At 39.1% G+C, this 26835-nt stretch overlaps 2 protein-coding genes across 5 annotated transcripts in view; one reads left to right on the top strand and one right to left on the bottom strand.

Annotated features, from left to right (window-relative positions):
* The window catches only part of klhdc2 (kelch domain containing 2), a 46587-nt gene extending 26448 nt beyond the window's left edge, over window positions 1-20139 (top strand). For all 4 annotated transcript variants that reach the window (XM_060829291.1, XM_060829289.1, XM_060829288.1 and 1 more), the window contains exons 9-14: window positions 172-230; window positions 1285-1397; window positions 2097-2169; window positions 8428-8515; window positions 13731-13783; window positions 18712-20139. In XM_060829291.1, coding sequence (XP_060685274.1) covers window positions 172-230; window positions 1285-1397; window positions 2097-2169; window positions 8428-8515; window positions 13731-13783; window positions 18712-18835 — 510 coding nt within the window. In that variant the 3' untranslated portion in view covers window positions 18836-20139. The remainder of the gene's footprint in view (window positions 1-171; window positions 231-1284; window positions 1398-2096; window positions 2170-8427; window positions 8516-13730; window positions 13784-18711) is intronic.
* A 1755-nt stretch (window positions 20140-21894) lies between these two features.
* LOC132818346 (ribosome quality control complex subunit NEMF-like) overlaps window positions 21895-26835 on the bottom strand; it is a 163480-nt gene continuing 158539 nt past the window's right edge. The window contains exons 32-34 of the mRNA XM_060829284.1: window positions 24762-24805; window positions 24598-24677; window positions 21895-22163 (exon numbers count right to left, since the gene is read on the bottom strand). Coding sequence (XP_060685267.1) covers window positions 22086-22163; window positions 24598-24677; window positions 24762-24805 — 202 coding nt within the window. The 3' untranslated portion in view covers window positions 21895-22085. The remainder of the gene's footprint in view (window positions 22164-24597; window positions 24678-24761; window positions 24806-26835) is intronic.

Below are 26835 nucleotides of genomic sequence, written 5' to 3'. Positions count from 1 at the left end.
ATCTTTGACTACAAATGACATTTGTTTTACATAAGTAGTGTCTAATGTTTATGAAAGGTCAAGCCTATAACAAACATCAAAATGCTTCCAACAATTAATCTTGCATTACCTGTCAGCTACAAATAAATATTTTCATGTACTCTGTTTTCTTTTCCACCATCTCTACCAAAGGATGCCAGAACCAACGACCTCTATTACCTTGATTTGGATACTTGGGAATGGAATGAAGTGTATGTTACAGATTTCATACATTTTTTTCATGATTATGAATTGCTGAATTAAGAACTCCCATTTCCTTTTTACCTTTCTCTCAACCTCTGATAAATTTGCAAGGAATTTCTTTAGCACTGAATGTAAATGGATTTTGGCTGCCATTCCCCATGTCCAACTTGGTGAAATGACTATTTTTCATTTATGAATATTAATAATAAATGTTATTAAGTTATTCAAACCTGTAGAGCATCTCAGCCAAGCCTGATGATTGCGTATCTGAGACCCACATTGGACTTGAGGTGTGACGTTTCTTGATGTAACTGTATGAATCCAATTTGTGACTTCTGGAATGGTGGTAATAGTTATCGGACTGCAACTACAACTGAGACAAGCCAACAGTATAGATGGGGATTCAACTGAAACCTCAATACTCTGTGATTTTACTTAACAACAGGAGTAACAAACATTTTCACCAATCAAAATCCATTTGATTCTTCCTAAATGATACCAAATGACTTTGTTGAATTTGATATGTCATTTTTAAAAATTATCCTTACGCATGAGTAAGCAGATGAGTAACTCAGACATCTGCCACTGTCAGTTTATAGCCAGTTGTCCAAACATGTATGGCAATAAGCTGTAATAAATATTGTTTTTATTTTGTAATTTTTATACCTTAAGTCCCCACAATTAGTGTTAAGTTGTCTTTATTCAAACGCTAATAAACCTGGCTGGAAATAAGTTTTATTTCCAAGATTTGTAGTTTTTCTTTTTAGTTTTTGTCATACTAATCTGAATTAAAAACAACTTCCCAAGGCTTATGTTTATATCATCATTGCTAGTCACAAATGTAGTTCCTCCTCTTCCTTCATTTTTGTGACAACAATGTAACATGTAAGACAATAAGTGATATCACCAGGCCAAGCTGTTAATTCATGTGATTTTTTTTCCCCTGTGGTTGAGATTTGGTGTATGCAGTGTTGTATACAGGAATGGAGTGTTTAGGCTATCCATGAATCAACACACTTCCATCAGGAACATTGTCTATCACTCAAAACTTTTATTTGCTAGGGTACAATCTCCTGATCAGATTCCTGTTGGCCGTTCTTGGCATTCACTTACTACAATCTCAAATGACCATCTGTTCCTTTTTGGAGGTTTCACGACAGACAAACAACCGTTAAGTATGTTTCAACTCTTGTTTTGTTGCATAAATAATTTAGTTTCAGAATTTAGCTTGCCTTTCATATATGATTAAGGACTGCAGAGGCTGGAGATCAGAGCTGAAAATGTGTTGCTGGAAAAGCGCAGCAGGTCAGGCAGCATCCAAGGAGCAGGAGAATCAACGTTTCGGGCATGAGCCCTTCTTCAAGAATGTGTCCTGAAGAAGGGCTCATACCTGAAACATCGATTCCACTGCTCCTTGGATGCTGCCTGACCTGCTGCGCTTTTCCAGCAACACATTTTCAGCTTTCATGTATGATTGTCAGGATGATATTATTTCCCATTGTGTATCCTACTCTAGGTATTTGTGCTTGCGCTATTACATATTAAATGTATGTTTTTAATTTTTCTGGAAATTATTTGTTAAGTATTTAAATATCTGCATTAAAGTCTTTAATCTAGTGTCAAAAATTGCACTTGATAAAGAATTATCTCACTCTTAAAAATATTCACATTACACAATACAATATTTAATGAATATTTCACCTTGATGACAAGGTTACAGAGTAATTTAGTCAATTTCCCAATGACACAAAGTTTCTCTAATGGACTAAGAATGGAAATAGACTAAAATTAGCAGTACAATTACTTCTGAAAAATATGTAAGGGACTGTATCAAGATTTCACAATTGATCGCACATTATCATTTTGTTTTTCAGGTGATGCTTGGATATATAGTGTGAGCAAGAATGAATGGTTAAAAGTAGAGCACCAATATTCAGACAAACCAAGGTAAGCAGCATAAATTGACAACCTAAAGTTTTCTTGTGAATTTTGTGTTGGTCAGATAATGATTGACTTATTATTTAAGGCCATAAGACATAGGAGAGGAAGTAAGGCCATTTGGTCATTGAGTCCACTCCGCCATTTAACGCTGATGGGCATTTCAAATCTACTTACCTGCTCTCTCACAGTAGCCCTTAATTCCTTACAAGATCAAGAATCACTCTCTGCCTTGTAGACATTTAATGTCCTGCCCTCCACTGCGCTCCGTGACGATGAATTCCACAGGCCCACCATGCTGGCTGAAGAAGTGTTGCCTTATTTCCATTCTCAATTGACCCCCTCTAATTTTAAGGCTGTGCCCACGGGTCCTAGTATCCCCACCAAATGGAAACAACTTTCCAACGTCTATCGTGGGCGGCACGGTGGCACAGTGGTTAGCACTGCTGCCTCACAGCGCCAGAGACCCGGGTTCAATTCCTGCCTCAGGCGACTGACTGTGTGGAGTTTGCACGTTCTCCCCGTGTCTGCGTGGGTTTCCTCTGGGTGCTCTGGTTTCCTCCCACAGTCACAAAGATGTGCAGGTCAGGTGAATTGGCCATGCTAAATTGCCCGTAGTGTTAGGTAGGGGGTATATGTAGGGGTATGGGTGGGTTGCGCTTCGGCGGGTCGGTGTGGACTTTTTGGGCCGAAGGGCCTGTTTCCACACTGTAAGTAATCTAATCTAATCTAAAAATAACCCTTTCTAAACCACGCATTATCTTGTAAGGTTTGATTAGATCTCCCCTCAACTTTCTAAACTCTAATGAATACAATCCCAGGATCCTCAGCCATTCATCTTATGTTAGGCCTACTATTCCGTGGATCATCCGTGTGAATCTCTGCTAGACACGCTTCAGTGACAGTATGTCCTTTTTGAGATGTGGGGCCCAAAATTGGACACATTATTCTAAATGTGACCTAACTAGAGCTTTATAAAGTCTCAGAAGCATGTTGCTGCTTTTATATTCCAATCCTCTTGAGATAAATGACAGCATTATATTTGCTTTCTTAATCATGGATTCAACCTGCAAGTTAACCTTTAGACAATCCTGGACTAGCACTCCCAGATCCCTTTGTATTTTGGCTTTATGAATTTTCTCTCTGTTTAGAAAATAGTCCACACCTATATTCTTTTTTCCAAAGTGCATGACCTCGCATTTGCTCACATTGTATTTCATCAGCCATTTCCTGGACCACTCTTCTGAACTGTAAATCTTTCTGCAGCCTCCCCACCCCATTAGTACTACCAGCTTGTTCACCTAACTTTGTATCATTGGCAAACTTCACCAGAATGCCCCCAGTCCCATTGTCGAGGTCATTAATTTATAAAGTGAACAGCTGCGGCCCCAACACTGAACCCTGCAGACCCCACCTGTCACTGGTGCCCATTCCAAAAAAAAGAACTTTTATATCCCAACTCTCTGCCTTCTATCAGACAGCCAATCTTCAATCCATGCCAGTAGCTCACCTCAAACACAGTGTACCCTCATCTTACTTAGCTTCCCGTGAGGCACCTTTTCAAAGGCCTTTTGGAAGTTTAGATAGATAACATCCACTGGGTTTCCCTTGTCTAACCTACTTGATACCTCTTCAAAGAATTCTAAACAGGTTTGTCAGGGAAAACCTTCCCTTACTAAATCCATGCTGACTAATCAGAGCCTGCACTTCTAAGAATTTAGAAATCTCATCCTTCACGATGGATTCTAGAATTTTACCTACAACAGAGGTTAGACTAATTGGCCTGTAATTTTCCATCTTTTGTCTTGATCCTTTCTTGAGCAAGGGGGTGACAACAGCAATTTTCCAATTGTCTGGAACTCTCCCTGACTTTAGTGATTTTTGAAAGATCGCAACTAATGCATTTGCTATTTCCTCAGCCCCTTCCTCAGAACTCTAGGATGTAGCCCATTGGGGACAGGAAACTTATCGATTTTTAGACCTTTTAGCTTTTCTAGCACGTTCTTTTGTAATGGCTACCATACTCAACTCTATCCCCTGACTCTCCATTATTGTTGGGATATTACTCATGTCTTCCACTGTGAAGACTGATGCAAAATACTAAGTTCTTTAGCTATTTCCTTATCTCCCATCACTAACCTTCCAGCATCACACTCCAGTGCAAGGATATTCTTTATCAGATAAGGGCCCAAAATTGTTCACAGCACTTGAAAGGGTTCAGAAAAGATTTACAAGGACGTTGCCAGGTTTGGAGGGCTTAAACAACAGGGAGACGCTGAATAGGCTGGGGCTATTTTCCCTGGAGTGTTGGAGGCTGAGGGGTGAGTTTCTAGAGGTTTATAAAATCAAGAGGGGCATGCATTGGGTAAATAGGCAAGGTTGTTTCCTGCGGTGGTTGGGGGAGGGGGGGGGTGTCCAAAACTATAGGGCAGGAGTTTAGAGTGAGAGGGAGAAGATATAAAAGGGACGTAAGGGACAACTTTTTCAGGCAGAGGGTGGTCAGTGTATGGAATGAGCTGTCAGAGGAAGTGGTGGAAGCTGGTACCATTACAGCATTTAAAAGGCATCTTTGGATGTATGATTAGGAAAGGTTTAGAGGGATATGGGTCAAGTGCTGGCAAATGGGACTAGATTTATTTAGGATATCTGGTTGGCATAGACAAGTTGGACTGAAGGGTCTGTTTCTGTGCTGTAGATGTCTATGACTCTGTGATATGTTCTGTTAATGCCTTGTATAAGTTTAGCAAAACCTCTTTGCTTTTATACTCCATTCGCTTTGAAATAAAGGCCAATATTCCAACTGCATTCCCTATTACCTGCTGAACTTTGATGCTAGTATTTTTGCAATGTTTCATGGACAAGCTTTCCACAGTCTTGCATCATTTAAATAATATTCAGCTCCACTTTTTTTCCTGCAATAACCTCATATTTTCCCACATTATATTCAATCTGTCAACTTCTTGCCTACTCGTTTAACCTGTCTATATTTCTCTGCCAACAAGTTTTTCTAGTTCAAAGTCATTGCTTTGGGCAGCATTACGCGAGCCTGCATTTACCTGTATCAATAGAGGCAAGTCCTCTAATGCAACGAGGGGTACGTCGGCTTCCAAGAAATCAATTGTGTTAGGGGATTCTGTCGTCCAAGGTATATACAGACGTTTCTGTGGCCAGCAGAGAAAAAGCAGAATGGTGTATTGTTTCCCTGGTGCCAGGATCAAGGATGTCTCAGAAGATGCAGAATGTTCTCAGGCGGGAGAGGGGACAGCAGGAGGTCATTGTCCACATTGGAACCAATGACTTTGGAAGGGAAAAGGTTGAGACTCTGAAGGGAGATTACAGAGAGTTAGGGAGAATTTTAAAAAGGAGGTCTTCACGGATAGTAACAAATGGATTACTCCCAGTGCTACGAGCTAGTGAGTGCAGGAATAATAGGATAGAGTAGATTAATGCATGGCTGAGGAGCTGGTGTATGGGAGAAGGATTCACATTTTTGGATCATTGGAATCTCTTTTGGGGTAGAAGTGACCTGTACAAGAAGGACGGATAGCACCTAAATTGGAAGGGGACTAATATACTGGCAGGGAAATTTGCTAGAACTGCTTGGGAGGATTTAAACTAGTAAGGTGGGGGGAGAGAGGGAAACCAGGGAGATAGTGAGGAAAGAGATCGATCTGAGACGGGTACAGCTGAGAACAGAAGTGAGTCGGGCAGGCAGGGACAAGGTAGGACTAATAAATTAAACTGCATTTATTTCAATGCAAGGGGCCTAACAGGGAAGGCAGATGAACTCGGGGCATGGTTAGGAACATGGGACTGGGATATCATAGCAATTACAGAATGATGGCTCAGGGATGGGCAGGATGACAGCTGAATGTTCTCCAGCATACAAATGCTACAGGAAGGATAGAAAGGGATGCAAAAGAGGAGGGGGAGTGGCATTTTTGATAAGGGATAGCATTACAGCTGTATTAAGGGAGGATATTCCCGGAAATACATCCAGGGAAGTTATTTGAGTGGAACTGAGAAATAAGAAAGGGATGATCACCTTGTTGGGATTGTATTAAAGACCCCTCCTAATAGTCAGAGGGAAATTGAGAAACAAACTTGTAAGGAGATCTCTGCTATCTGTAAGAATAATAGGGTCGTTATGGTAGCGGATTTTAACTTTCCAAACATCTACTGGGACTGCCATAGTGTTAAAGGTTTAGATGGAGAGGAATTTCTTAAGTGTGTGCAAGACAGTTTTCTGATTCGGTATTTGGATGTACCTACTAGAGAAGGTCAAGTTTTGCACCTACTCTTGGGAAATAAGGCAGGGCAGGTGACTGAGGTGTCAGTGGGGGATCACTTTGGGGCCAGTGACCATAATTCTATTTGTTTTAAAATAGTGATGGAAAAGGATAGACCAGATCTAAAAGTTGAAGTCCTAAATTGGAGTAAGGCCAATTTTGACAGTATTAGGCAAGAACTTTCAAAAGCTGATTGGAGGCAGATGTTCGCAGGTAAAGGGACGGCTGGAAAATGGGAAGCCTTCAGAAAGGAGGTAACAAGAATCCAGAGAAAGTATATTCCTGTCAGGGTGAAAGGGAAGGCTGGTAGGTATAGGGAATGCAGGATGACTAAAGAAATTGAGGGTTTGGTTAAGAAAAAGAAGGAAGCATATGTTAGGTACAGACAGGATAGATCGAGTGAATCCTTAGAAGAGTATAAAGAAATTAGGAGTATACTTAAGAGGGAAATCAGGAGGGCAAAACGGGGACATGAGATAGCTTTGGCAAATAGAATTAAGGAGAATCCAAAGGGTTTTTACAAATATATTAAGGACAAAAAGGTAACTAGGGAGAGAATAGGTCCCCTCAAAGATCAGCAAGGTGGCCTTTGTGTGGAGCCACAGAAAATGGGGGAGATACTAAATGAATATTTTGCATCAGTATTTACTGTGGAAAAGGATATGGAAGATATAGACTGTAGGGAAATAGATGGTGACATCTTGCAAAATGTCCAGATTACAGAGGAGGAAGTGCTGGATGTCTTGAAATGGTTAAAGGTGGATAAATCCCCAGGACCTGATCAGGTGTACTCGAGAACTCTGTGGGAAGCTAGAGAAGTGATTGCTGGGCCTCTTGCTAAGATATTTGTATCATCAATAGTCACAGGTGAGGTGCCGGAAGACTGGAGGTTGGCAAACATGGTGCCACTGTTTAAGTCTTTTCCCTGGGGTCGGGGAGTCCAGAACTAGAGGGCATAGGTTTAGGGTGAGAGTAGAAAGAGACCTATGGGGTAACTTTTTCACGCAGAGGGTGGTACGTGTATGGAATGAGCTGCCAGAGGATGTGGTGGAGGCTGGTACAAATGCAATATTTAAGAGGCATTTGGTTGGGTATACGAATAGGAAGGGTTTGGAGGGATATGGGCCAGATGTTGATGTTAGGTTGGAATCCTACCCTCTTGTGACTTTCCCAAAGATGGTTATGGGTTTGGCTAGAAATTTCCTGAGTATGGTGGAAATGAGATCTTTTCAAGGTGGCACCCTGCGATTGGGTTATGGTTAACAATGTATCACCGGATCAATGAAGCCAAGTTGTTTGTTGAATGACATTTGTTATTTCTGCCAGAAATTTTTAATATTAAATTTACTTCAAAACAAATGAAGCTCTATCAAATTACATTTGTCATTGAAGGATTTTTTTTTCTTATAAGTGCATTGCCTTGGCTTTCTCCCTAAATCTTCAGCAACCTCAAATCTGTGGTGTGGTCTGCTATCACGAGGGATTGATGTCCCTGGATTGAAACCAACCAGTTTAATTGCTTATTGGGCTCAATAGCCAATTGTTTTAGCATATTTGTGGTCTTTCTGATGAGAGGAAATCAATCTATGATCTCTTCACCTACCCTCTTTCTCACATCTTGGAAACTAAATAAAATGGTTATTAACAATAGCAATGCCCTATTAGCAAAGGAGGTACAGGATTCATGTAGTACTTAGATATACTGGGTATTTTTTTTTGAAGGACAGATCCTGTACTATCTAACTGCTTCAATCTGTTGAGAATTTTTGCTCAGTGTCATGTAAGGACTTTTGTTTCTGTAATTTTAAAAGCGCCTTATCCAAACATTGGGAGATGATGTTTATTGCTTCCTGTGATAGTGAAAGTAAAATATAGCCTGTGGTTGGTCCATAATTCTTTCAAGCAACATTACTGATTAAGTAACATTTTTTCACAAAGAACTGAATGATGTTATGCTACTTTAATTATCTGTCTTCAGGCTTTGGCACTCTGCTTGTACAAGCGACGAAGCAGAAGTTATTGTTTTTGGTGGATGTGCTAACAATTTACTGGCTCATCAACAAGCTGTAAGTGTTCTGTTTTTTGCAGTATGTTAAACAATGCTCTGATATTCTCGTTAAGACAATAAGACACAAATAGAGTTGGGCATTTAACCCATTTGCGTCTTCCTCTATTCTAGGAGATCATAGCTGATCTGATTATCCTCAACTCTGTTTTCCTTCCATTTCCCATAATTCTTGATTTTTACTAATTTTTAAAAAAAGTCTATCTCAGCCTTGAATAAACTTCATTACTGAGCCTCAACAGCTTTCTGTGGTCAAGAATTCCAGATTCACTACCATCTGAGAGAAGAAATTTCTCCTGTGTATTAAATGTGTAACCCCTTATGAGGTTACTCCCTCGAGTCCTAGACACTCACACAAGGGAAACCATCATTCCGCATCTGTCCTTAAGTTCCCTAAGACTTTCTTTTAATGTTTCAATGAGGTTTCCTCTTATTCTTTTAAGTTCCAATGATTAAATACCATTTGCTGAGTGAGCGTATTGAGGTATAAGTTCAGCAAAAGTCATGGTTATGTAATATAATGGTTCTGCAAGGACTAACTTTAGAGACTGCACTAAGCTTCACTCATGTTGATGCCACATGGGCACGAGCAGTGATGACACAGAGCATCTTAGGACCTTGTTGACTGGAAACCTTTCTCCTGGATCTTCCAGTCGTCTGAATCACCAAGTTTTTTACTGAAGTAACTTGTACTTGATCCCTATCATGCAATAAACTGCATCCTGTTCAAGACAAGAGCTTCTTCTCATTGAGACCCTATTGTTGATAGTAACCACCCCTAACCATAAGCTGCCAGTGATTGGCATCCCAGAATATACAACATCCAGAATACAATAACTCTTTTACCCTAATGGAGCCCTGCAGCTCCACATCAGAAGGTAAGTTTTTGGAGGACACAACTCAAATCTATTTAAAACCAAACTTCTTATTTGCATCTTCACAATTTAAGTGATATTCACATGTAAGTGAATTTTTAAAAAAATTAGTCTTCTGAAATGAAATAGTTATGAAGTGCCCATATCTTTATAAAAGCATAATCTGTTACTAATATTTTACTGGACTAAAAATTACAATAAGTTTCCTTCAGCTTTAGACAGGTTAAACATGCTGTACAAGAGAGTAGGAGAAAGTGAGGACTGCAGATGCTGGAGATCAGAGCTGAAAATCCAGCAACACATTTTCAGCTCTGTACAAGAGAGTAGCTGATTAATTAATTTGGTAAATCATTTCACTATGTTCCTGCACTGTAGCCATGAAAAGTATGAATATAGAGCCTCTGTGTAGGTTTTAGCGTCTAATATTTATTTGGATGGAAGTGTTTTGCAGGAACGGAGGAAAGGCAGATGATTGGCACTGAGTAATAGAACAGATGCAAATGTAATCGGCCACATGGCCCCCTTCTATGCCATGACCGTTCTGCGTTTCTGTGATTTCATGGTAAATGAGTAAAATGAAGTGTTCAGGAATTTTAAAAAAATCTCCATACTCACTTGTTTTACTTCACTGCCCAGAATTTGGTTTCTGCTTCAATGCAGCAGAAGATATTGCTAGTGAGTATGTAGCAAGTTACTTTACCCATAATAAGTAGCCTTAAGATCTTATACTAGTAGGAATTTTGGTTCCTCAGAATAATATAGTCAGAGCCAAGTCAGTGGCACAGGGGCAAAACAGCTGTACAGGAGCTGAGGAAGAAGAATAATGGAAGAATAGTGCTTCTAGAAGCATAGAAACGAAGAACAAGAGCAGGCCATCCAGTCCTTCAAGCCTGCTCTACTATTCAATATGATTGTGGCTTATCCTCTATCTCAATGCCATTGTACCCACTTTTGGATGTAGGTTTGCTCACTGAGCTGGAAGGTTCATTTTAAGATGTTTCATCACCATACTAGGTAACCTCTTCAGTGAACCTCCGGATGAAGCACTGCTGATGATTCCTGCTTTCTAATTATATGTTTGGGTTTCTTTTGGTTGATGTTATTTCCTATGGTGATGTCACTTCCTGTTTTTTCTCAGGGGGTGGTAAATGGGGTCCATGTCAATGTGTTTGTTGATAGAATTCCGGTTGGAATGCCATGCTTCTCGGAATTCTCGTGCGACTCTGTTTGGCTTGTCCTAGGATGGTTGTGTTGTCCCAGTCGAAGTGGTGTCCTTCCTAGCAGTATGTAGGGATACTAGTGAGAGAGGGTCATGTCGTTTTGTGGCTAGTTGATACTCCTGTATCCTGGTGGCTAGTTTTCTGCCCGTTTGTCCAATGTAGTGTTTGTTACAGTCCTTGCATGGTATTTTGAAAATAGCATTAGTTTTGTTGATTGGTGTGAACATCACCAACCCAAAGAAACCCAAACACATAAGTAGACATCAGGAATCATCACAAGTACTTGGTCCAGAGGCTCATTGAAGATATTATCTAGTATGGTAACAAAACGTCTAAAAATGAACCTTACAGCTCAGCGTGCAAACCTACATCCAGAACCTCAACCTGAGCTTACAAATCTTCTCAAAACTCACTAATACCCAGTTTCTTCTAAAACCCCAGGATGTTTTTTTTTAAATCTAAAAAAAATAAAATCTGTCTTTAACATATTCAGTGACTTGGCCTCCTCAGCCTTCTGTGGAGATTCACTACCATTTTGTCATCTCAATCCTAAATGGTCCTCCCCGGAGGCTGTGTGCCCAGGTTTGTTTCTCCAACTAGAGGAAACCTCCTTTCTGCACCTAGTCTGTCCAGTCCTGTTAGAATTTTATATGTTTCATAAACTGTTTAGTGAATACAGGCCCAGTTGAACCAATCTCTCCTCAGTGGATAGTCCTGCCATTCTTTATTTAAGGGGAGAGACAGGCTTTTTTTTTGCAGCTCCAAACTGATAGTATGTTGTTTCCCTGGTGCCAGGATCAAGACTTCCACATCACTCTCTTCCGCCTGAAGGCATAAACAGCCAGAGGTCATAATCCAAGTTAGGAAAGGAGAGGAGGTCCTGAAAGCAAATTTCAGAGAACGAGGAAGATTGAAAAGCAGTTATTTCAAAATTACTACCAGTCCCATGTGCTAGTGAGCACAGAGACAGAATTAAGCAATTACACATGTGGCTGAAAAATTAGTGCAGGGAGGGTATCAAATTTGAGGTATTGGTACCCGTTCTAGGGCAGATGATACTTATCCCAGGATGAACAAGTTGCATTTTGGCAGGACCAGAGCTGACATCCTTGCAGAGAAATTTTGTGGGAAAATGGTGCTGTTTGGGATGATTGTCAGTAGAATCAGAACTCAGAATATAAATTTATTGTCACATGTACTTTTACATTAAAAATACAGTGAAAACGTTTACAGTTTACCCCACAGTGGCACCTCTTATGAAAGAAGACATATTTAATAATGAAATGAAAGACAAAGTTCATCACAGTTCAGTTAATGGCTCCTGGGCTTGAGGCAATACAATTTTAAAAAAACTGAAGATGTAGCCAGGATGAGATCACCCAGCTGGGCTGCTGGAATGTTGAGCCAGAAGCCCCCGCTGAAGATGACCACTATGGTGGGCCAAAACCACCTGCCAGGCTGCTGGAGTACCTGGAAGTTGAAGATGAAGGAGACCGTCACACTGGGGATAAGCCGTGCCAGGCTCAGAATGCCTTTCTCCTCCTCCGGCTTCCTGGGCCACAGCTTACCCTGCCAGTCATGGCTGAGGGATTTATTCTGGCACCTATTCTTCGCTCCCCGCAAGGCTGCACTGGAGTAGAGCCATGTTCGGCATGTCCTAGCATTTTTGCTGCCTCTTTCATTCTCTACTCTACAAGCTTAAAGAGAAAAAAAAAGGAGGAGACAAAAAGTAAAAGAGCAAAAGCAAATAGAGGGGAAAAAAAGTTGACTGGAGCAGATAATCCCTGGGCTCAGACCACCTACTCCACCCTCAGCCTTGAGAGAGATCTCTAATTCAAGGGAAACATTAGTAAAAAGAGTGAGCAAGACCATAATAATGAGCAATTTCAATGTGCATAGATTGGATTAACAGGTCAGCACTTATGCTCTGGACAATGAATTTCTGGAGTGTACAAAATGGGTTTTGGGTCCAGTATAATGAAAAGCCAACTAGGAATTGGGCTAGTTCGCATTTGGTATTGTGTAATATTAAAAGGGATAATTCAGCCTTGCTATAAAGGGGCTCTGGGAATTGGAGACCATGATATAATATTACATGGTGTTTGAATGAAACCAGGGTCTTAAAGTTTGAACAATAAAAACTGTATGGGTATGAATGGAAAGCTGGCTGGCATATATTGGGAAGATAAACAAAAAGACAGTAAACAGGCAAGGGCTGAGGGGAAACCAGTGTTTAAAGAAATATTACAAGGTGTATAACAAATTTATAACATTCCTTTAATTCCCAGAGCAAAATTGAATTCTCCCTTTATTTTTCCTTCAAGGTACAGTCACCTAAAAGGGAAAGGTGAATCAATCATGGTTCAAAAAATTAGTGTAAGATTGCATTAGATTGAAGGAAGTGGTTGAGGGATTTATTCTAGCACCTGTTCTTCTCTCCTCGTGAGACTCTGCCAGAATGCCAGAAATAGTACATAAACAGCCTGAGCATTGAGTACAAGAAAGTGCTCAGGCTAAATAGACTGAATGGTCTACTTCAGTTCCGACAGAACTTCAACGAATTCATTCCTGCAAGTAACAATCTATTTCAGCATCATTGGATACAGAGTTTGTTTTTATTTCCAGTACAAATTGTTCCATATACAAATATTCTGGCAGTACTAACTATTACCAAATTACTATCTGGATATACTGTCACATGAGTCTTTTGCCAGTTTTTTAAGACTCCATGTGTAAAGCAGGTTAGGTTATATGACTATCTGCAAATTTTTTTTAAAGTGCAGGTCAAGCTAAATGTAATAGAGAATCTGAGTACTTTATAATTAATCTTTAAGAATATTAAGTTGAAAATTATTCAAAATTATTGGCATCAGTCGTCTTGAGAAGGAATGGTCTCTGCATTTTTTAAAATGTGGTGCAGCGATTATTTGGTTCTTTTTTAAAAAATTATATGGACCTCGTAGGTAGTCTTGCAAACCTTTTACAGTCTTATTTGGAAATTTAAACAAGTGATATTAGGATTGTTACAATTTGTCATAAATACTTCCTTTACTATCCATGTAGTTTAAATTATTTCAGAATTCTGTCTTCTATATCTAAATTTCTGTTACGTTTTCTACAGGCCCATAGTAACGACATCCTTATCTTCTCTGTGCAGCCAAAGTCACTTGTCAGGTAAGGCCATGATTTTGTTTATAAGCAGTTGCCACGTATAGTGGGTATAGTGAATTAGAACACTAATTCATATGAAAGAAGAGACTCAAAGATGAATACTAAAGTCCAGACCAGACTGGAGTTAAAATGGCTACAAGGATCTCTGTCTTTGATTTCAGCACTAATTAGTAACCTTTCTTAGAGGTTGCTCTGGTAAAATGCAAGAACTGTTGCTTTCCAGTTTGAAGCTGAAACATGAACGGGTAACTTAAAAAGTAGCTTTGTTCCTATTATTATTTTTAGCAGCACTGAAATGTAAATATGTCCATATCAGCATTACCTGAATAAAAAGGAAGCAAAATAAATTGATTCCAGTTAGATCTTTTGATGAAAAATTACTAACATTATAATTGATTTCTCCAGAATCCAATAATTTTTGGAAAATTACAACCAATTCATCCACTGTCTCTGTAACTACCACATTTAGGATCCTGGGATGTAAGCCATAAGGGCCAGGAATTTATCTGCCTTTAACACCATTAGTTTCTCTTAATACTATTTCTTTGGTACTTAATTCCTCACCTTTTGTTTTAGTGTTAATGGAATGTTTGAAGTATAGTCCACCATAAAGACTGATGCAAATCATGTTTAGTCCTGCTGTTTCCTTGTTCCCTAAACCATCTCCCAGATTCATTTTCTAAGATGCCTATGTTCACTTGTCTTCTTTTTCATATATTTAAAGAAGCTCTTATTGTCAGTTTTCAAATTCCTTGCAAGTTTACGCTTGTAGTTTATTTTCTGTCTTTAGCTTTTTAGTTCTCCTTTGCTGAATGCTGCATTTATCCCAGTCTTTGGGGCTGTCACTGACTTTGGTCTCCATATGGGTTTTTCCTTTCAACTTAATGTTCAGTTTGCTGAATAACCATGGTTGGTTTATCCCTCATTTTGAATATATCCTCCTTGCAGGGATATATTTTTGCTGAGGGTCATTGTCTCCTTAAATGCCTGCTACTGTTTGCTTACAGCCATTCCTACTAATCTATCCACTCAATTTACTTGACCTAACTATTCTTATTTCACTGTAATTCCTTTATTTAAGTTAAACAGTTGTTTCTGACCTGGATGATCTTTTTCTGAGGTCCTTTTCTAAACACTCCTCATTGCCATCTCCAGATCCACGCTGTCCTGCTGTCTGGCTGTCTCCATGAATCTATCCCTAATACACTCTACAACAATGAATTCAGTTACCTTTTCCAATTTGATTAATTTCAACATAAGATTAAAGCCACCTATAAATTATTACTCTATTCTTTTATACCCTATTATTTGTTGATTTATAGCCTTTCCCACAAAATGACTACTGTTTGGAGGTCTGTACAGTACTCCTACCAATGACTTATTTTTCTTGCTGATTTTCATCTCTGCCCAAATGCATCATCCAAGCCTCTAGAACCTCTCAATGTCCCTGTTTCATTTAAGTGCGCCCCATTGTCCGTCTATCCCTCGCATTTCTCCATAATGTCAAGTTCCCAGTTTTAAGTTTTTGTAGTCATGTACACAAGCTTTTTGTGAGCAGTACAGGCATATCATAGCAAACAAGGGCATACTGATCATAGGGTGCTTGGACAGAGCAAGGCATGCAAAGTTCCAATTGCACAGGAGGTGCACAAAGCAAAATCAACATTATTCCAAATTAGATAGGTCCATTCAGCAGTCAACTAACAGCAGGGAAGAAGCTGTTCTTGAACATATTGGTGCATGTGTTCAAGCTTCTGTATCTTCTGCCTACCTGACCGAAGTATTCGGAAGAGAGCATTACTGGGGTGGGAGCGATCTTTCATGAGTTAGCAGCCTTTCTGCAGAACTGAAAATGTAAATGGAGTCCATGGAAGGGAGGCGGTTGGCTTCCGTGATGGTCTGGGCTATGCACACAACTTTCCATAGTTTCTTATTGTCTTGGGCAGAGCTGTTGCTGTACCAGACCACTAAGCACCGAGATAGAATGCTTTCTATGGTGCATCTGTAAAAGTTGGTGAGGGTGCTTGTGGACATGCCAACTTAAGCCACCTGAAAAAGCGGCAGCATGTGTTTTATTGACCGTCGCATCTACATGGGAGGTCCAGGACAGATTGTCAATTATCGTCACTCCTAAGAATTAGACGTGCTCAACCTTCTCCACCTCAGCTCTGTTGATGTAGATAGGAGTATAACCTCCTGTTTCTTCCAGAAGTCAATGATCAGTTCTTTTGTTTTGCAAACATTGAAAGATGATCATCATTGAACCATGACACCAAGCACTCACTTTGTATTTACCTCAAAGTGTGCCATCAGTTTGTCTGCCTTATTCCAAATGCTTAGTGTATTAAGGTACAAATCCTTTGAGTTTCCTACACCTTGTGGTTCCTTGGGTACAATATGGCATTCACAGACTGTCCCTTCCTTTTATTTTCTGGTAATAATTAACCCCATCCCTAGCAATTCTACTTTCTCCTTTATCTTTGATTTATACTTTTCCATGCAACTGAACCCACTCTCACTCCCCACTATTTAGCGTAAAGCCCTAGTTATGAGATTCGTCAGGACTCTGGACCCAGTGTGATTTAGGTAGACCCAATCCCATTGTTCATCCTACTGATGCCAATGTCCCAATAATTTGATCCTGTTTCTCCGACACCAATCTTTGAGTCACAATCTTTAACCCTGTGCTAATTTCTTCAAGGCTCAGGTAGGAATCTGGAGATTATTACCATTTTAGTTCTGCTTTTTCATTTAGCTTCTAGCTGCTCATATTCTCAGTAGAACCTCTTTCTGCATATATCGCTAGTACCTATGTGGACTATGCAAACTGGATCTTGCCCCTTCCACTCCAAGTTTCAGGGAGAGCCTGAACCTAGGCAACACTATCTTTTGAGACTCTCTGTCCTGGCCCCAGAGAACAGTGTCTATTCTCCTGACTATACTAACCTCAAATAGAAAAATGTTTCACTTTTTTCTCCACTCTTTTGGCTCCCTGTGCTATGGTCAGTTTTCTCATCCTTCCTCCAGCCCCCATTCTCATCCACGCAAGGAGCAAGAATCTCAAACTTGTTAGACAAACTCAAAAGTTAGAGCTGCTTCACTACCTTCTGGATCTCTCTACCTGCTTTGCTGGTAGTCATATCGTCCTGTCCCTGACCACTAACTGAATTCAAGGGTGTAACTGTCTCCTGAAACATTGTTTCAGCTAACTCTCGCACCCTGGCTGCTGTGTTGCAGTGTTCAAAGCTCAGACTCCAACTCATGAACTGAGATAGAGGTCCTCAACCAAATAGATGTTCCTACAGATGTGGTCACTATGAACCGCAATGGGGTCCACCAGATCTTCTATCATGCAGGTACAAAAAAAATCATCTGGCCCTGCTGCTGTTTTTATAACTTAATTTTTACAAACAAATTAAGAACTTCCTCCTAGTTTTTGTTTGTAACCTGTAAATATTTCTATTCAATCTGAAAGTACTGTATAATATAGTCAAATTAGCAGCAATTACCAACCAATGAACTTCATTTTTCCTATGATATTACTGTTTTGCGCTGAGCCCCCAATCATGGGCTACAATTTATTCTCTTAAAAAATATGAACTTAAAAAAAAAGCAAAAACCTCTTTCCCCCACACTGAATTCCCACATTACCTCCAAAATACATACTCACACAAGCTGCCTCACCCCAGACATGATGACTCCTTCATTACAGTGGAAAGTTTACTGAACAGCCCCTTTCTTAAATAGGGCTGAGGTGAGCTGAGATCACTCTCAGTTAAGATTCAATAGTAATTAACACCTGTTAAAGCTGTAATCAGGTTTCAGGTGATTGACTGATCACTATCCCTCAGTTATTAACCTTTCCATTAGACTACTGAATGTTAAACTTTTAAAATGGAGAAGAAATGTTTACCATACCTATTCCCATGCTGCCTCTACAATCCCTGAGCTGTATACGCTGCATGTGATATCTCCTTCCTGACCATGCAAAGTTTACTATTGGAATCAATTATTGAGGTAGTAGCATTTTGGAAATCATAATCTAATCAAGCAGTCCCTGTCTGGCTTCATGAAAAGGAACTCCTATTTTATTGGAATTTTGAGGAAGTCTCAACCAGTTTAAAGAGTGGGGATAAATGTATTGTATCTGGACTTTAGGAAGGTGTTAAAAAAGGGAACTCACAAAAGTTTGTAATAAGAGCCCATCACACTGGAGGTGGTATATTAGCATGAATGGAGAATTGGCTCATGGGCAGGAAACAGCGAGTGGGAATAACGGGTTTTTATTAAACTGGTTGGTGACTTGTGACTTTCCACAGAGATCATTGCTGGCATCACACTGTTTACAATATATGTTTTAGGTGGTGCTGCTGCACATTGTGTAAAGGAATATTGGTCAACCTCAACATCCCATTCCACCCAAACACAATTCCTTGCATCTCTTTAGTAAAATAGAAAACTACCTGGTAGTCAATGGATCCTTTATATTTTATGTTAAAATTTTGAATTATTTGGTATGTTTTTTCAAAGTGCTGATTGAATTGTTACATTTGTGGCACAGTGGTTAGCACTGCTGCCAGAGACCCGGGTTCAATTCCTGCCTCAGGCGACTGACTGTGTGGAGTTTGCACGTTCTCCCCATGTCTGCGTGGGTTTCCTCCGGGTGCTCTGGTTTCCTCCCACAGTCCAAAGATGTGTGGGTTAGGTGAACTGGCCATGCTAAATTGCCCATAGTGTTAGGTAAGGGGTAAATATAGGGGTATGGGTGGGTTGCGCTTTGGCGGGTCGGTGTGGACTTGTTGGGCCGAAGGGCTTGTTTCCACACTGTAAGTAATCTAATCTAATCAAAAACTTACAAAAAAAACTCTTTAGTATGGAGAATAATTTCTATAAAGTTTTGAATTGATTTTTGTATTATTTTCATCCCTCAGACTTTGTCTAGAGGCAGTGATCCACTATAAAGAAATGTTGGCCAATATATGGGACTGTCTTCCAAAACATCTGCTGCTTAGTATTAATCAACGTGCCGGGAGTAGTAACACATCTGGATCATGAATTCTGAACACAATTACTGTTTTAGCAAACAAAGTGTGATTTAGTTATTCTTTGTTCTACCAGTCAAAAATACTAGTTTGTGACAAGGTATGGGCAAGGTGCAAAGAAGCATGACGTTTGGTTTTTTTTATTGGTACCTGTATTTTTTGCAGGTTTTTGATTTGCTTGTACTGTATGTATAGAAATCTTATTTTGTTCTTAATAAATGTGAAGCAAAGAAAACTAGTTTTACTTTAAACATCTAAGTTTGTCATCAACTTCACAATAATGCTCAGTTTGATATGCTGAACCTTATCTACCTGAAACAACTTGTTTTTCATTCAGCTATTAAAAAATAAACAGATGCATTTTCAATAAAGGGCAAAGAATTTCATGAAATCCATCCTTCATGATTTGTCATTTCAGGATAAATTATACATGAAATTAGTATTGGCATCGCAAGTGTTAGGTAATAACAAGCCATCAATGTTGATTCCCACATTATCCTGGGAGTCACTGTAAGGTGGGGCAGCGGGGGAGGAGAATATAACATGACACAACTGAAAACCATAGTGGCAGTGAATACAGAAATCAGAGGCAAAATTGGGAGTGAGGAAGAGTATGGCAACTAATGTCACTAATCCAAAGAAATGAGATTGATTCAGGACCAAATAGACAAATGTTTGGAAGCTGAGTGTACGCTTGAAGTATTTAAATATTTCTTCCATTCTACCTTCAATAAAAAATACTTTTCTGGATTTGTACCTGAGCTGTTTGACTGATCCAACCAAATGCCACTTCTCTAAACTTAGACAAAATGTTTCACTTTGCTGTGCAAATCAGTTTGATTTTTACTTTTGGCATCATTAATCCACACTAAGCTTCAAGTATTCATGAAGGGTTATAATAAATAATCAATGCTTTTCTTGTTTGGAAAGGCAGCTTGACTGTTTCCTTTCACTAAGGAATTTGAACATTTTACCAAATTACAAATCACACTACACCTGATGAAAGAGAGGTGCTCTCAAAGCTAGTGCTTTCACTTTAACCTGGTGTTGTGTGATTTGTAACTTTGTACACCCCAGTCCAACACTGGCATCTCCAAATCAGAACATTTTACCATATTTGTGGAAAGAGAAACTGAGTCACTAATTGGTACATAACAGTATTATCATCCCTTAGATTTTTATGCCACTTTCAGCAGAGAGATAATGGTGTGGGATTGTAATTAAGTCACCTGTAGCTGTTGTAGAGGGCATTTAAGTTAGCTACCTTTTATATTACTAATCAGTGCTAGTTTCAAATAAAATGATCTGTCAAATCTTTCTTGGTCTTTGTGTATCCATCCATGTAAGTACAACAATCTCATCTGCCACAGTTAATGATAATTTCTAGAGAACAAAGTTAATGTTCTGCTCACCACGTGGAGAGATTGAGAAAGGTACTCATTGTATTTAGTATCAGGAAATTATGCATTGAATAGTTTTGTGATGAGCCAATTAAAATGGGTTGAACATAACGAATACAACTTTATTTACAGTTGAAAAAAAACTAATTTTACAACCGATCTTTGTTATTGTAGGACACCCATGAAATTGCTGAGGGGGCCAGTACAGGATAGCAGTGCTCATGTGTATTGTTCCTAACATTTATTTTTCTTTAAGTAGAGGAGTACTGACCCACAGCTATTTTTCTGATGATGTCCTTCAAGTTTCATCTTTTGTATGTTTGTAAGAAAATACAAGATCCAGATTCTTTCAAAATAAAACTTATAGAGCATCAGAATCTTACTGCAAGGTTTAGTTATAATCCAATCTACTTTTCAAAAAAAAACAACTGACAGAGGGAGATTCATCCAGTTAAGAATTTGCCACATTGCTATGTCTTCAATTATAGACTCAGAAGTTGAATAATATGACAAGGTATGGCCACCCACGTAACTAGTTTCTTCATGTGCTGCTGATTTATAGAGGAGGCCGGAAGAACACAGCAAATCAGGAGATGAAGTCAATGTTTTGGGTGAAACACTTTTGTCTCTAGCTGATTTATAGAGGACAAGTTTGTTCACGAGTGAGCCATCCATTCTTAAAAGGAGTTCAGAATGCACGAAGGTAGAAGGCTGAGGGTTGTGTTGGAGAATTGCCAATCAGACTGGAGGCCTGTGACCAGCAGTTTGCTGCAAGAATCTGTGCTGCATCCGCTGGTTTTTATCTTTTATATAAATGATTTGGATGTGAATAGAGGAGGTATTGAAAGGATTCAGAAAAGATTTACAAGGATGTTGCAAGGGTTTGAGGTTTTGAGCTATAGGGAGAGGCTGAATAGGTTGGGACTTTTTTCCCTAGAGCGTCAAAGTCTGAGGGGTGACCTTATAGAGGTTTATAATATTATGAGGGGTATGAATAGGATAAATAGAAAAGGTCTTTTCCTTGGAATGGGGGAGTCCAGAACTAGAGGGCATAGGTTTAGGGTGTGAGGGGAAAAATATGAAAGGGGCAACTTTTTCACACCGATAGTGGTGTCTGTATGGAATGAGCTGCCAGAGGAAGTTAAACAATTACATCATTTAAAAGGCAACTGAATGGGTATGCGAATAGGAAGGGTTAGAGGATATGGGTCCAGTGCTGGCAAATGGGACTAGATTAACTTAGGATAACTGGCAACTTGGACCAAATTGTTTATTTCTGTGCTGTAAATCTCTATGACTCTAAGTCAATAATCTAAAGTAAATTGGTCAAGAAGAAATAGGTAGAATTTCCCAGCAATGTTTCCTACATGTTTTGTACCTAGCCTATTTGCAAAAAGCAGCATGCAGTGCAGTCAAACTAGAGGCATCTCTCTAAATATTTGACATAATGTTTTAAATGAATTACAGCTAATAGATGAATATTGATACTAATGTCAAAGAAAAATTATTTTTGATACATGGCATAAATAAAAGAATTTGATACAATACTCCACTCTTGCCTCTCTACAATTTCCCAGTAATAATGCTTTGATGATCAGATTTATTGAATGAGTAAATGATATTTCTAAATAAATGCATGAATATGTGTTTTAAAAAGAGTTAAATCAGTCAGTCTATTCAACAGCAGCTTTATTTCTAAGCTTCAAGCAGCACAAAACCAAGCACAGACACGTGTTAATCACTTATTCTGGTCATATTTAAATTTTTAATCAATCAGCTCTCTGGGGTTTTCTTTAGATGTGCTACATATTAATGTCTCCAAGGACTGTCATGTAAATTCAAACCAATGTAAATCCCATGTAATTACTTCCGTTTATTAGCTAATAAATTAGGCGCTGAAACCTTCACCTTGCCAGGTATGTTTCTTGACAAATCTGTATCCTAAACAAGAGAAAGATAAAAGTTTTTAAGTCTACAGTTATCACCAGAACATAAACTCCGTTTCTTCTCCAAGTTTTCTAATGGATTCTGGGGTGATAAGGGAGAGAAATTAAAAGTTTAAAAAGGTTTATTTTTAAATTGTCAGATGTCTATTAACATAATCCTGCAGTAGCAGGAGTGATTATTTTTCATTTGTGAATTAAGTCTACATTATTCATTAATGAGACACTTAATTATATTTTATTATGGTTAATTGTTAAACATGAAAGAAGAAAACAAGGTTTACAGTTATTTTTATGGCTCAAGCTAATGTAGATTTAGACTAACAAATGTGAAAATGCTTTAGAAGAGATGGCAGCTTTTACACCAAAACAGAAATTTAAAAGATGGAACAATTCTGATCATATTTAACATATATAACAGGCCCCTGTTTGTTTTATAGTGGTTATTTTGAACTTGCTCATCACTGAGCCACTGTGCTGCCACTGCTGCCTCTCAGCACCAGCGTCCCAGGTTCGATTCCAGCGACTGTGTGGAGTTTGCACATTCTCCCTGTGTTTGCGTGGGTTTCCTGCGGGCGCTCCTGTTTCCTCCCACAGTCCAAATGTGTGGAGGTCAGGTGAATTGGCCATGCGAAATTGCCCATCGTGTTAGGTGCATTAGTCAGAGGGAAATGGGTCTGGGTGGGTTACTCTTCAGAGGTCGGTATGGACTGAGTGGGCCGAAGGGCCTGTTTCCACACTGTAGGGAATCTAATCTAATCTAATTTGGTTTAGGGATCAGTAATATGGAGCCACACATTGTTCTTGGAATTTTAGAGGGGGATGATTCTAAATCACTGGGGGTTACACTACACACTCAAAACAGACATGCAGCATAGCACCAGTGACTGTTTAACTTGGCGAGGATCCCTGGAGTTATTATGCCAAGAGACACAAGGTGTTACAAAAGTGATTGGCATATCAAAGACTGAAGATAGTAGGAAGTGAGATTATTATTACTTTTGAAGAAACTAATTAGGAATACACAGCTTAACGAATCAAAGATCATTCATGCCAGTTAAAGTTCAGAATGTCTCTGATCATGGTTTGGTTAGTGGCTCACAAGGATCAATAAGTGGCAATTCTTAGTAGTTTAATGCTGAAGAACAAGCTGAAGACAAAAGAAAAGTGTCCAGTCAACCAAGTTGTGATCAGGCATCCATCTGAAAAATGACTGCTTTTATTAAGTATCATATGTTTTCACACATTTTGCAGAATTTATGTATTTTGTAATTAATCAGGTCATTAAACAATGAACTTTCTCGGGCATATTAATGAGATGCCACTGGAGCAGGTAGGACTTAAACCCAGAAGACTGCGTCACAAGACACTCTTTAGTGAACTTTTAGGCTGAGTTTAAGAGAACCAATTTAAAACAATAATTGACTTGGGGATTGTAAATCCTCAAATCTACTATTATTAAAATTGTTCGACTTATAAGTTATAATATTTAAAGCATGGTCTCATCAAAGTCCTGCAACATTGTAGGAGTCTTGTACTCAAAGTCTTTTGCTATTAAGGTCAATGTGACACTTGCTGTATCTCTGTACTAACTTCCTGTGTTCCTCAAACAGCGGCATCCACATTTCTTGAATGATTAAGTACAGTTAGATAACTAATTAAGTGACATCAGCTTTTGCAACAGTTTTATTCAAATTACTATAATAAACTATGGCAAGTGTATACAATCTATTCCAAGTTCATTTAATTTTAAATTCATTCAATGTCTGAATTTCCTTCAAATAGTATATTTTTGTGTTCAACTATGCAAATCTCATGAATTTTATTAGGTGTTCATTGATTATTAATCTTGACTACAACTGCCTCCTCCATGCATTAACAACTTGTCCTGACGTAATGACCACTGTTTGTGAATTAATTCATAAAAAGGGAAAAAAAGTAAACATGTTACATTTAACTATAATGAGCAAGAGGCTTTCTTATAACCTGAGGCTTGAAAAGGTGTGTTCTGTATTAATAAACCTTTTTAAAGAAAACACATCGCAGACTGGGCCAGCATATTTTGCTGATCCCTAATTAAACAGAGATCAGTTAAGAGTCAACCCTATTATTGCAGGTCTGAAGTCACATATAGGTCAGACAAGGTAAGGTTGGCAGATTTCTTTAAAAGGACATTACTGAACCAGATGAGTTTTTACAACAATGGGTACGTGGCTTTTTTAAATTCCAGAATGAAGTCTCTCCATCTGCCATGATGGAATTAAAACCCATGTGCCCAGAACATTAGCTGGTGTTGTGGTTTACTAACGTCATTCAGTAACACTGTGTCACTGCCTTCCCAAAAAATTTGTTTCTAAAATGTTTTTGTTAGTTATCACTCCTGAAAAAGTAGTAGTTTCTTTGTGCAGAAACTATTCTGAAATGTGTTTTACCTTCACACTGCGTAATAAATCTTTTTCCCGTGGCATGGCTTCTTTGGAATGCATGAAGTTGTGCAAGGCTGTTTTAGCCGCTATAAAAAAAGACAAATCAAAGAGTGTTTACGTCATCAATTCAAAGCAAATTTGTGAAGAAGCATTACCATAAATTTACATACCCTTCCCTTTTTTCTGTGTTCCAGGTGTGAGTTTCACCTTGTATCTGAAATACAAATTAAACAGTTTAGTTCATGTGTGTCAAATATACTTGTCTCTGTTAACTGAGTTTAAGCTACCTCAAAAATGTCAACAGTGCAATGAGTGTTACTAAAATTGCAAAGGTTTCATTCAAGTACAAAACAATCAATATTTGCAAATACATTCTGGTAAATTAAGTTTAACTTTTTGATTTAGAGACCAGCTGTTTTGTGTAAAGCAAATTTCTATTTGCGCCGTTCTGAAGGGTCACCCGATCCATAATGTTAACTGATTTCTCTCCACAGATGCTGCCAGACTTGCTGAACTTTCTCAACAATGTTTTATGTTTCTATTTGTGCTTTTGATTGATTCCCCTTAATTACTACATTGTTTCAAATTTTCTTTCAAACATTCTTTCCATTTTGTTCTGCCATTTTGCAACAGACATTTTTTTGGGGGGCAATTGATCGTGGTCACCATTCGGTAGCTTTTAATTTGTTATAAACCAGGGAGTATTAATTGGGAAGAGCTCTCATCAGGCAAGTTCATATTACATACGTGGGAATTATTTAAACACTTGCTGATGAGAGTCCAACACTGACACATTACGGTAAGGAGGGAGGACAAGAATGGCAAGGTAAAGGACCCTTGGATAACAAGAGAGGTTGTGAATTTAGCCAAAATGAAAAAAATAAGCAGATGTAAGGTTCAGGAAGCTAAAAATCAGACAGGGCCTGCGAGGAATATAAGGAAAGCAGGGAATTAAGAGAGGAAGAAGGGGCCATGAAATTACCTTGGCAAGTAGAGTTAAAGAGAATTCCAAGGCACTCTATACATATTTTAAAAACGAGATTAAACCAGGGAGAAGATAGAACCACTCAAGGATAAAGGAGGGAACTTGTGCTTGGAAGCAGAAAATTAGGTGAAATCCTAAATGAGTACTTTGCATCAGTCTTCACCCGGGAGAATGATATAGAGGACTGAGAGATTTGAATGGAGCTAATATGCTAGGATTAGTGGTGCTGGTAAAGCACAGCAGTTCAGGCAGCATCCAAGGAATAGTATGCTAGGGTATTTTGAGATCAAGAAAGTAGTATTGTTAGATCTCTTAAGGAGTATTAAGGTAGATAAGTCCCCAGGGCATGATGGTATCTACTCCAGGTTACTGAGAGAGGCAAGAGAGGAGGAGATTGTTAGGGCCTTGACCAAGATCTTTGTATCCATGCTAGTCACTGGAGCAATCCTAGAGGAATGGCGAGTTCTTTAGTTCAAGAAGTGTAACAGGGATGTTGTGGTTCTGTTCGCCGAGCTGGGAATTTGTGTTGCAGACGTTTCGTCCTCTGTCTCGGTGACATCCTCAGTGCTTGGGAGCCTCCTGTGAAGCGCTTCTGTGATCTTTCCTCCGGCATTTGTAGTGGTTTGAATCTGCCGCTTCCGGTTGTCAATTCCAGCTGTCCGCTGCAGTGGTCGGTATATTGGGTCCAGGTCGATGTGCTTATTGATTGAATTCACACTCATCCACAGATTCAATCAATAAGCACATCGACCTGGACCCAATATACCGACCACTGCAGCAGACAGCTGGAACTGACAACCGGAAGCGGCAGATTCAAACCACTACAAATGCCAGAGATAAGATCACAAAAGCACTTCACAGGAGGCTCCCAAGCACTGAGGATGTCACCCAGACAGAGGACGAAACGTCTGCAACAACGAGCACCTGAGCTACAAATCTTCTCACAAACTTTGAAACGGATAATTCAGGAATCTACAGACCAGCGAGTCTCACATTGGTGGTTTGGGAAGCTATTGGAGAGAATCCCTAAGGATAGGATTTATGCACATTTCGAAAAACATGGCCTAATTAGGGACAGTCAGCATGGCTTTGTGCAGGTCAGGTTATGTCTTACCAACTTAATTGAATTTTTTTTAAGGTGGCAGCAAAGGTGATCAATGTGGGTAGAGTAGTGGATGTTGTTTACATGGATTTTAGAATGGCTTTTGACAAGGTTCCTCATTGTAGAAGATAAAGATGCATGGGAGCCATGGATTCAG

Source organism: Hemiscyllium ocellatum, chromosome 8, assembly GCF_020745735.1.
Source record: "Hemiscyllium ocellatum isolate sHemOce1 chromosome 8, sHemOce1.pat.X.cur, whole genome shotgun sequence".
Taxonomy (NCBI): Eukaryota; Metazoa; Chordata; class Chondrichthyes; order Orectolobiformes; family Hemiscylliidae; genus Hemiscyllium; species Hemiscyllium ocellatum.
The sequence above is the reverse complement of the archived record's forward strand: the minus strand, read 5'-3'. Positions and strand labels throughout refer to the sequence as shown.